The sequence below is a fragment of the Caenorhabditis remanei genome, chromosome IV (assembly GCF_010183535.1).
Source record: "Caenorhabditis remanei strain PX506 chromosome IV, whole genome shotgun sequence".
Taxonomy (NCBI): Eukaryota; Metazoa; Nematoda; class Chromadorea; order Rhabditida; family Rhabditidae; genus Caenorhabditis; species Caenorhabditis remanei.
The window spans coordinates 406,400-417,431 of record NC_071331.1 but is presented as its reverse complement, the minus strand read 5'-3'; the positions used below and the strand labels follow the sequence as shown (position 1 = coordinate 417,431).

Genomic DNA, 11,032 nt, shown 5'->3' with positions numbered 1-11,032 from the left:
CAAACTTGTTTTTATTTCGCGCGGCGATGCATTGCTCAGAATAAATTCGATTTAACTTTTAAATTTGTCGACATTATTTTCATTTTTCCAGAAAATGACTGAAACGAGGAAACCCAAATGGCTGGGTCTGGGCGAAGAAAACGTGAAAATTATGAACTTTTTGGTGAAAAAGACTAAAAATATCGAATCGCCCCTCCATCTGAACCAGTTATCGTGCGATTTGAGAGACCACGTTGGATCTCCGAGCCCGGCGGACACCTTCAAAAAACGGTAAAGAGAAAATTGAGTGAGCATTTCCATTTTGAAGTGGAAAAATTGCAGAATTCGAAAGCAAAAGTCGAAAATTGAGGAAGAAATGGCATATAGCGACGAGACGAAAGTAAAGCTGATTTTTGGATTAGGAGCTTCGATTTCAGATAAATATTTGGAAGAGTTAGTTATTTTGAGTGCAGTTTCAGTTGAGAACAATTATTTTCAGAATCAGAAAAGACGCGATTGTCCGTGTCGACGAAAGAAGACGAATCATTAGATATCAAAGAAAGGATGGGGAATTCGAGTTGCGTGGAGTTCATGTGAGTTTAATTTCTCGTCGTATTCAAATCAACTGAATTTTGTGTTTTCAGCGATACCACGATCTTCTAACTCGAGCCGAACGGACCGAGAAGATGTTAGAGTTCCTTGCTGAGAAGGCAGAGACAGCCGCGTCCCCCATCTGTCACACGATTCTTGCAAGAGAATTCAAGGAAAGAAATGATTCTCCTGAAAACGAAATCGTCTGGGAAAACAGATTCAATCAAGTGATTCCGAAGATTTATAGAGCCGGATATGTGAGACAAACAAGAATCCGAATGATGTTTATGACGAGTTGTAAGCTCACCGAGGAACAGCTGAATAGGTAGTGTGACAAAATAGATAAAGTAAATGAAACTTTAAGTTATTTCAGATATCAAGAACGTGCCGATATTGAAGTTGATTCGGAGAAAAGAATCATCAAATACAAAGCCAATGATGGCAGTTGTGAGCTTAAAGGAGATCATAGCATGGGAGTGAAGATGCGACAAGGAAAGGAGGAAATCAGAAGACGATCAAAACTGATGAATAAACTCGAGCGAGACTCGAGCGACGAAGAAGAAGAAGAAGAATCAGACGGAGACCATATGGATGACGATGAAGCGATTCGAATTGTCAATCAGATGACGGCAAGTGTGAAGAAAGAGATTGAAACACCGAAATCTCGTCGTTTGCCGGACCACAAACATCAAAAAGTCGATGAGACACAAGAGAAAGTTTCGGGTGACTCGGAGAGCGAAGAGGAAGAAGTGTCAGAAGAGAAAGAAGATGGTAGTGATTCAGAAGCCTCTTCCGATTCAGATGAGGAAAATGAAGCAGAGAAAGACGAGAATAGTGATTCAGATGGAGACGATGAAGAAGAAACGGAGAAATCTGTCAATCAGGAGAAACCACTGAAGACAGAGAGAAAAGAGAGAACTCCGCTTCCAAAGACTCCTGAAGTCTCTAAACCAACTGAATCAAACAGAGCAGCTGAAGTCGTTGGGGGGAGTCGTGAAGAAATTCTAAAGAGTTTGTGAGTTTTATAATGAGATTTTGAAGCGAAATTACGATAAAAAGTTGAAAAAAAAAGTATTTTCAGTTCTCGCGGCGACACTACCAAGTCCAATGAGAAGAGTGCTGAAGCCATTATTGCAAACATTGTCAACCAGAGAATCGAAAATCGTGTCAAAGAGATAACTGAACAATCAAAGGCACGTGGCACAGTCGTCGGAGATAATTCACAGAAAAAGATGGATTCAAATGGAATGACAGTGAAAACGGTGGGAGAAGTTGAAAAAGAGAATGTCGCCGCGAAAGAAGTTCCATCTGAAAACTCGATCAAGAATCAGAAGACTGCTTCAATGCTCAAGGGAAACAGTCAAAATCCAGTAGTTGCTCCGAATTCGGGAAATAATGAAAGCAACTCGCAAGGGAGTGCTTGTCATGCGGATAACGGAGAAGAACAACAGAATCCAACGACTTCAAAAAATCAATCGGAGACTTCGAAAGCTTCGGTGTCAGTGACCACAGAAACTGATGCAATCTCTGAGATTTCTGCTGAAAAGTCCACTGAATCGGCACCTAGAGAATCAAGAGATCTTATGACTCCAAATATTCCACGTGGAGATTTGAAGAGAAAGATTGGAGAAGAAGATGAAGTGGATCCATCGAAACGAGCAAAATGTGGAGTGGATTCTGGGGAAACTCCGAAGGAGAATCAGAATACAATGATTCCAACTAGTGATGATTCGTCAGGAAATCAGTGAGTACATCTTTCGTAAATCCACATAAAACAGAGTTATTTCAGAATTTCCTGCGATTCGATGAAGACGTCAATCAGCTTGAGAAGTGTTTTCATCTGGATGAAGGAATTCGTTCAGTGTTTGTATTCGAAAGAATTTGAAGGGTTTTTGAAGACATTGGAAAAGGAAATGAATGGATTCACGGATCAGAATATCTTGATTTCGGACATTACCCCTTTCATCGACACGTTTCTCGTTTTCGCCAAAAAGAGCACAACGTCTACTACACAATCTTTAAATGTCAAGGATTTTCTAACTAAACTGAAGATCACTCTCTACATGATGAGCAGCGTCATTTTTGCTGATTTTCAAGAGAAAATCGATAAAATGATTGCTGAAATCGATAGGGAGAATATGGTAATTTAGATAAATAGCTGAGATTTGAATAATCAATTCCTTCGTTTTCAGATGATTCCCACTCAATTCCTTCTGAATCATTTCAACACAATCTACTTGTATCTCAAACACTCAAGTTGATTCATTTATTCCATTCTCATTCTCTTTTTTTACAGTTTTTCATCATCTTCTTGTTACAAACCCAATCCCTTTTTAACTACTGTTTTCCCTACATTGTTACCCTTTTAATATTGAAAGTAATTTCCCCGACAACCCCTAAAATCTCATTATATTTACACTTTACTCATTTTATCCGCACTTTTTTACAAACCAATTCATTCATCACGCAACGGTCAAATTTTAATAAAATAACGAATCGATTCATTCTAATCTCTATTTTAAATGTTGTCTGTTTGATTCATATCAATATTTATTTCCTTTTATTTCTAATCGATTTCAGATCAGAGAGCTCTTCAATTTTCAGATGACAGACGAGATACAATGGTCGGAAGAAGAAGAAGACGTTCTCTACGATTTCCTTGTTGAAAAGTGTCAAAACACGCGAATTCGATTCGATATCGATCAGTTGTGCGAAGAGTTTAGAAGAGCCAATGAAACGAATAAAACTCCGGAATCTGTGAGAACAAAGTGAGTTTCTGGAAATGGAAATTTGAAAGTTTAGATTTCATTTTTATAGTCAGAATTAACTGAATTCTGTCAAAGATAGAGTTCTGGAGAAGTTATCTTCTGTCCGTTCTCCAGAACTCGAGCTATAACTCGCTTCCTGTTAGATATCAGCTGCTTCCGAACGCAAAAATGGTATTATGTTTCAATTTCAGAGTTCTTGAGTTCCGGGTGGAAATGCTCATGTCTGACGAATACGAAACAGAGACAAAGATCAAAATGATGTTCGGATTGAAAGCGAGAATTGGAAGAGAGCTGTTGGAAGAGTGAGAACTTATGTCGAGTCGACTGATTAGCTAGAATCATTTTCAGACTTCGTAAAGATGCAATTGTCAAATTGAATGGAAACAAACGAATCGTCTTTTACCAGGAGAGAATACGGGGAGGATTGAAGTTGGATGCCTATGAGGTTAGATTCGTTTTAGGTAATCTTCAACTCTAAACATAAGAAATTTCAGAACGAAAACGACCCGGCGACTATTTTCAGAACGGACAATCAGATGCTTCGTCTGATTGAAAAGTTATCGAATTCGATGGAAAAGACTATCTCTATCCCCTCGTTTATCACTAAATATCGAGAATCAACGGGTTCAAAAGAGTCATGTTTCTTCCTAACTGAAAGATATCGAATCGTGAGAAGTCGAATTTTCGAGTCTTCTGAATTCGATTTGGAAAAGAAAGTCAGATTGATGTACTTCACGAATACGAGGATTGAGGAGAATGTGTTGGCTGAGTGAGAGTAGTTTTTAGTGATTCATTCAATCAGTTTTCTTCTTTTCCAGACTCCGAAAAGACGCCTTAGTGATATTGCACAAAACGGGAGGATATATCAGAAGTTATATGGCTCTAGATGATAGTTTCAAATTGATGGATAAGGTTCGTTCTTCTTCATGAATCATGAATCACATATTCTAAATCAAAGGCATTTCAGAAGATTGACCACGAATGGAGCGAAGAAGAAAAAGTGGATTTGACCCAATTCTGTCTTGAGAAATGTCAGAATATGGAATTTCCGTTCGATTTGTACCAACTGGCTAAGGAATTCAAAGAGCTGAAGGAATCAGATCGATCTGTATCATACATTAAGAGCAGGTAAAGGACGTAAGCTACAACTTTTCAGCGAAAAATTATCCGGAATTTTTAAAATCTGCCTCTCTTTTTGTAGAAATATCCTTGAGTTTTTAGAATGGCTTCTCTGAAAATCAACGAATTAACGAATTTGGATGTGGAGACACGTGTCAAGATGATGTTCGCATTGAAGATCAAAATTGGAGATGATCTTCTCCAGGAGTAAGTCAAAAGTGATTCTCTGAATTTCCTCATATTCCACATTTTCAGACTCTGTGAGAACGCTGATGTCAAGTTGAATTCATACAGACACATCGAGAGATACACATCACATGATGGGAGACTGAAGGTAGTCATTAGCACGAGACCTCACAAATTCCGAGGGAAAATAACTCTTGGGAAACGAATTCCTCGGAAAAGGACGGAGCCAGGTGTGCTGATTGACTGCTGAAAGCTAATTAGCAACTGAATAGCCAATCAGCGCGCTTGGCTGCGCCTTTTTCCAAGTAGTTTTTTCCTCGAAATTTGTGATTAACACAACTGGAGTTATACAATTCCGTGTTTCTTGAAAATAGGAAGTGAAACGAAGTAGGCCTTTTCAGCTGCCAAACACATGGACTGAGAAAGAAGAAAACGAGTTGTTGAAGTATCTTGTGGATAACTGTCATCGTGTGAAATTACGATACGATATTTATAATTTCTGCGAGGATTATAAGCAATCGAGTGGAACACATCGGACAGTGAACTTTTTGAATAATAGGTATGTATTATTTTAGAATCGAAAAGAAACGATATATTTGAATTTCAGAATGGAACAGTTACGTCCAAAAATCAACGATTCAACAGAGTTGGATTTAGAGACAAAAGCTCAATTGTTGTTTGGATTGGGAGCTATGATTAGGGAGGATCTTCTCATTGAGTACGTACTCTATTCGATTCATTTTCTCTGTCAAATTGAATGTATTAATATGATATGTTTCAGATTCCGAAAGAATGCAGAAGTGGAAGTAGACGGTTATAAAAAGATCAAAACGTATAGATCGAATGACGGAAAATTGAAACTTCCCAGAGTGGACGATGTGATCCAGGAATCAGATGAAGATGTTCAGAATGAAGATTCGATTGGAAGAGTGACACGAAGAAGTGTCAATCAGAAGAGAATTGTTGTTAAGAAAGAAATAAAAGTAGAAACTGGACATATTCCCATGAGTGTCGAACCAGATACGGATCAGTTTCCGATGATCCATGGGACAACTACTGCTCCAATTTCCATCGAAGAAGAAGTGTATTATTCTCAAAATCCTGCAACAACTTCGATTTCAATGGAATCAAATATTGTATCGAATGCATCTGAAAATAGGAGAGAAGGAGGCGCTCGTGAGACTGTTCTCAAAAGTTTGTAAGTGAGATCGGGGGAACTAGAATTCTAAAGGAAATGGAAAACTATAATATATCATGAATATATTTTGAAACTTGCCCAGAACGATTTATGGGCTCACATGGACTGGTTTCAGCACACCGTTCCTACTGATTCTTTCCCTCGAAACTCTAAATCTATTCTCGTAATTCTCCTCTCCCCAATGATAGCTATCATTTTCAGCTCTCGTGACGTCAGTGAGCGATCATCTAGAAATAATTCTGAGGAGAATTCAATGACTGATCATACATACGCTTCCCCATATCCAGATCTTGCTTTCGATCCGATTCCGCCAGTTGATGATTTCAATGATTTGTGAGTTTCCATTTGTTTTTATTCTTAACTTTTTCTTGTTTTTAGCACACACTCTGCATTGGATGATCAATATATTCAAGGAGATTCGAATGACGATGATGATGAGAAGAGACGCAGAAGAGAGTCAGGCGATAAGAAAATCGAAAAAAATCTGGAAGAGATACGAATGAAATCGGTGTTGCGTGGAACTGGAAGAGCGATTGACGATGAAAAGGAGTCTGACAAACAGATGAATGAGGAAACCATTGGAAATAGTGATTCTAGTGATGAAAATCCAATGGAGGAGGAGACACCAAATAGTTCAAATAGTATTTCTGTGATGGAGACACTACCAATCAGAGAATCGATGAAGTCTGGAAATTCGGTTGTCGAGTTATGGCGACACTACCAAGTCCAATGAGAAGAGTGCTGAAGCCATTATTGCAAACATTGTCAACCAGAGAATCGAAAATCGTGTCAAAGAGATAACTGAACAATCAAAGGCACGTGGCACAGTCGTCGGAGATAATTCACAGAAAAAGATGGATTCAAATGGAATGACAGTGAAAACGGTGGGAGAAGTTGAAAAAGAGAATGTCGCCGCGAAAGAAGTTCCATCTGAAAACTCGATCAAGAATCAGAAGACTGCTTCAATGCTCAAGGGAAACAGTCAAAATCCAGTAGTTGCTCCGAATTCGGGAAATAATGAAAGCAACTCGCAAGGAAGTGCTTGTCATGCGGATAACGGAGAAGAACAACAGAATCCAACGACTTCAAAAGATACATCGGAGACTTCGAAAGCTTCGGTGTCAGTGACCACAGAAACTGATGCAATCTCTGAGATTTCTGCTGAAAAGTCCACTGAATCGGCACCTAGAGAATCTAGAGATCTTATGACTCCAAAAATTAACGCATTTTCGCGTCTTATTATTAGTTAGGTCCTCCTGTGTCTGTAAACCCACTATCCGTCTCTTATGTGTACCTGTTGTTCGAAACGAAAGTTCAGGCTTTAAACCCTATAGTAGCAGCCGACATCTCCCGGGTTCCGCGCTTCGCCATGTTTTGTGTGCAGTGGGCGGGGCGTAGAATTAATTTTTATTAAATAAATAAATTTTAATTGTTTTTTTTTGTTTTTACTCAATTTTTCATGACGAATCCAATGGTGGCATCTGTTTTTGTCCGTTCAACACTTTTCTGGGCTCATTTGTGAATTTTTAGTGCAACACCTCTCTGCGTACTTTCTGCAGACAGTAATCCCCGCGAAATTGCGGACTTTGGGGATTTTCAGCATTTCTGCGGGAATTTCAGCTTTAATGTATATATTTTAGTGGTTTTCTACACTTTTATATCAAATTTATATTTAAAAAATACATTTTATAACTTATTATTCGTCAAAATTGCGTGTTTTTTTCATTTTATCAGTATTTTCGAGAATTTCAGCTTGTTTTCTATGTTTTAGAGGCTTTTGAGCCGTTTTAATTGAAATTATATATAAAAAATACTTTTTCTTACATATTTATCGTAAACATCTTCTACTTCATCCATTTTATCCATGTTTTGAGTGAATTTTATTCATTTCAACACTTTTTAATTAAAATTATATATCCAAAATACATATTTCACGTATTTATCATTTAAAATTGCTTAAATTTTTAAATTTTACTCCCTTCATTATTAAATTTTCAGTAAACACATGTCAACTCGACAACCAACCTCACGTAAAAGAGGTTCAGCGAAAGCTGTTCTCTCACCAAAACCAAAAAGAAGTCAAAAGGAGCCAAAGAGTTCTTCAGATGAAGACGACCCAACACAATCAGAGAACAACACAGAGGATTCGGAATCTGGAGTTGAAGTTCCAACTTCTTCAACAGCTGGCACCAAGCAGAAACACAAAAAGAAGCCTAAGAACAAAAAGGAAGAGAAATCTGGTGAGGAATCTGGTGATGAAACGGACGGTCCAAGTACATCAGCTGGCAAAAAGAAGAAAAGCAAAAAGAGAAAGAGGGGAAAAAAGGATAAGAAACCGAGGAAACCGGTGTACGACACCGCAGCGCTCACCAAAGAGTTTCACAACAACGGCTACCTAACTTTCTGTAAGTATTTTTCTCATTTAATTGCTCCAAAATGTCTAAAAATTCAATCATTATTGATATTGACCGAGTTTTTAGCAAATTTTTAGCATTTAATTGCTCTAAATTGTCTAAAAACTCAATCAATATTGATATTGGATAATTTTTTAAAGAAAATTTTGAGCTTTTGACTGGAAAAAATCAATAAGAATTATATTTTGTAGCCGGTGGTCAACTACGTCCTCTTCATGGTCTACTGTGCGCATTTCCGCCTCAAATCTCGGCCGCAATCAACCTTCAAGACGAAAAATCGGCTTTCACGAATTTCACCGACAACTTGTTACACGCTTGCAGAGTCTTCGGATCATTAAACACGATTGTATCTCAATCGTTCTCGTCCATTAACCAGTACTTTGGTTTTTCGACTTTCCGATCTGAAAACCAATCTCTACATGTCCGAATAGCAGTTGGAGGTATCTCGTCGGAGAATAATAGACCAAATTTGGTTGAGATTATTATTCCCGAGAGATTCGAGATAGCCGTCGAACGTGCACAGTTGGCTTCTAGAACCACAAATGAGTACGATCACAGGCACTTCGACAGTTCTCAAAGTTTGTAAGTAATTTCATCACTTAGTTAGAAATATTTCTATTTTTTGCAGATTCCAGTCGGCTGGATATTGGCTCTATCTCCTGATTACTTGGTACGAAAATGATTCATCTCTTGCTCCCGGTCATCCTCACAAATGGAGCATTGAAAAATTCGACACTCTCTTCACTCTACATGTTCTTTTGCCATTAATGGAAGGAATTCAACACGGCAGTAAATGCCCAACTTGTTTTTGTTCTGAGATGGTAGCAAATTCTATCGAAGGACTTCTGTTTGGGTTGTCAAGACATTTGCAACAAAGAGCAAACATCTCTTACCAAAATTTGTCTCTTCACTTTGATTATCAGAAGCTATCCGGAATGATGTGCGAAACATTTAAAGATCCAAGACTATCAACAGATGAGCAGTCTATTTTAGATAATAGACAGACCGAAAAATCAATCATGGTGAAGGTAAATTTTTATAAAATTTGGAATCAATTATAATTTATTATAATTTTTCAGACAATGGCGTCCATGGAGGAGAATCTGAAGCGGTTCTCATTCCCATATTACCGATACAACTCAGAAAAGAAGGGTCTGAACGCGGCTCTCAACATCAATGCACAATTTCCACTGAAACCAGATCTACCTGACGAAGCAGAAGCTTTAGCTTATCAAGAAATGGGTCTCACTGTTGAAGATATTCGAGTCAAGATCTCGGACACACTCTTAAAAGTTGAAATCGAATTAGCAAGACCTGTACTATGTCGTATTCTCGAACAAGTTGTCAGGGAAGAGGAGAAACCGCAAAGAAATACAAGACCAGCTGAAGTGGAAAAAGCTCCAACAACTCATCGAGAAGAAAAGCCAGCTCAATCGGAGCAATTGGATGCTCCAATTACTCAAAATGATGACGAAGATTCGTTAAATCGGATCCGCCCAGGAAGTCGTGGCAACGAAAGCCCTCATCATTATGAATATAATGATCCATATGATCCAGCCAATTACTATCCAGATCCAAACTATGATTTAGGATTTCAAGATAACCTACAAGGTATGGAGACCATGACTCTTGGAGGAGATTCCATTGAATCATCGACAGAGGATTCTTCGAATCACTCGGATCCAAATGTTCCGTCATCGTCAGGTGCGCTGACTATCGTGGATCACATGTCTGATCCTTCACCCCCTATCCTACTTCCGGTGAGTTTAGAATTTTTTATTCAAAAATTTGAGCAAATTTTTATATTTGAAGAGAAAGATTGGAGAAGAAGATGAAGTGGATCCATCGAAACGAGCAAAACGTGGAGTGGATTCTGGGGAAACTCCGAAGGAGAATCAGAATACAATGATTCCAACTAGTGATGATTCGTCAGGAAATCAGTGAGTACATCTTTCGTAAATCCACATAAAACAGAGTTATTTCAGAATTTCCTGCGATTCGATGAAGACGTCAATCAGCTTGAGAAGTGTTTTCATCTGGATGAAGGAATTCGTTCAGTGTTTGTATTCGAAAGAATTTGAAGGGTTTTTGAAGACATTGGATAAGGAAATGAATGGATTCACGGATCAGAATATCTTGATTTCGGACATTACCCCTTTCATCGACACGTTTCTCGTTTTCGCCAAAAAGAGCACACCGTCTACTACACAATCTTTAAATGTCAAGGATTTTCTAACTAAACTGAAGATCACTCTCTACATGATGAGCAGCGTCATTTTTGCTGATTTTCAAGAGAAAATCGATAAAATGATTGCTGAAATCGATAGGGAGAATATGGTAATTTAGATAAATAGCTGAGGTTTGAATAATCAATTCGTTTTCAGATGATTCCCACTCAATTCCTTCTGAATCATTTCAACACAATCTACTTGTATCTCAAACACTCAAGTTGATTCATTTATTCCATTCTCATTCTCTTTTTTTACAGTTTTTCATCATCTTCTTGTTACAAACCCAATCCCTTTTTAACTACTGTTTTCCCTACATTGTTACCCTTTTAATATTGAAAGTAATTTCCCCGACAACCCCTAAAATCTCATTATATTTACACTTTACTCATTTTATCCGCACTTTTTTACAAACCAATTCATTCATCACGCAACGGTCAAATTTTAATAAAATAACGAATCGATTCATTCTAATCTCTATTTTAAATGTTGTCTGTTTGATTCATATCAATATTTCTCTTTTATTTCTTATCAGATCTAGACCCATTC

General features: G+C 37.9%; 4 protein-coding genes across 4 annotated transcripts; all 4 read left to right on the top strand.

Annotated features, from left to right (window-relative positions):
• Positions 1–94: 94 nt before the first annotated feature.
• GCK72_012068 (uncharacterized protein) lies at positions 95–2,831 on the top strand (the record flags this gene model as incomplete). Its single annotated transcript, XM_053728830.1, has 8 exons — positions 95–270; positions 322–432; positions 479–572; positions 624–895; positions 944–1,585; positions 1,652–2,314; positions 2,360–2,711; positions 2,763–2,831. The coding sequence occupies 8 exons, from the start codon at positions 95–97 to the stop codon at positions 2,829–2,831; spliced, it is 2,379 nt and encodes a 792-aa protein (XP_053583602.1).
• Positions 2,832–3,174: 343 nt separating this feature from the next.
• Positions 3,175–6,574, top strand: GCK72_012067 (uncharacterized protein; the record flags this gene model as incomplete). Its single annotated transcript, XM_053728829.1, has 13 exons — positions 3,175–3,338; positions 3,530–3,640; positions 3,687–3,783; positions 3,833–4,107; positions 4,157–4,250; positions 4,306–4,466; positions 4,560–4,664; positions 4,713–4,791; positions 5,045–5,202; positions 5,251–5,361; positions 5,425–5,841; positions 6,043–6,174; positions 6,220–6,574. The coding sequence occupies 13 exons, from the start codon at positions 3,175–3,177 to the stop codon at positions 6,572–6,574; spliced, it is 2,259 nt and encodes a 752-aa protein (XP_053583601.1).
• A 121-nt stretch (positions 6,575–6,695) lies between these two features.
• Positions 6,696–7,091, top strand: GCK72_012066 (uncharacterized protein; the record flags this gene model as incomplete). Its single annotated transcript, XM_053728828.1, has 1 exon — positions 6,696–7,091. The coding sequence occupies one exon, from the start codon at positions 6,696–6,698 to the stop codon at positions 7,089–7,091; it is 396 nt and encodes a 131-aa protein (XP_053583600.1).
• A 755-nt stretch (positions 7,092–7,846) lies between these two features.
• GCK72_012065 (uncharacterized protein) lies at positions 7,847–10,708 on the top strand (the record flags this gene model as incomplete). The annotated part of the gene is made up of 7 exons (XM_053728827.1): positions 7,847–8,246; positions 8,447–8,837; positions 8,884–9,283; positions 9,335–10,015; positions 10,068–10,195; positions 10,241–10,592; positions 10,640–10,708. The coding sequence occupies 7 exons, from the start codon at positions 7,847–7,849 to the stop codon at positions 10,706–10,708; spliced, it is 2,421 nt and encodes an 806-aa protein (XP_053583599.1).
• Between the last annotated feature and the right edge of the window lie 324 nt (positions 10,709–11,032).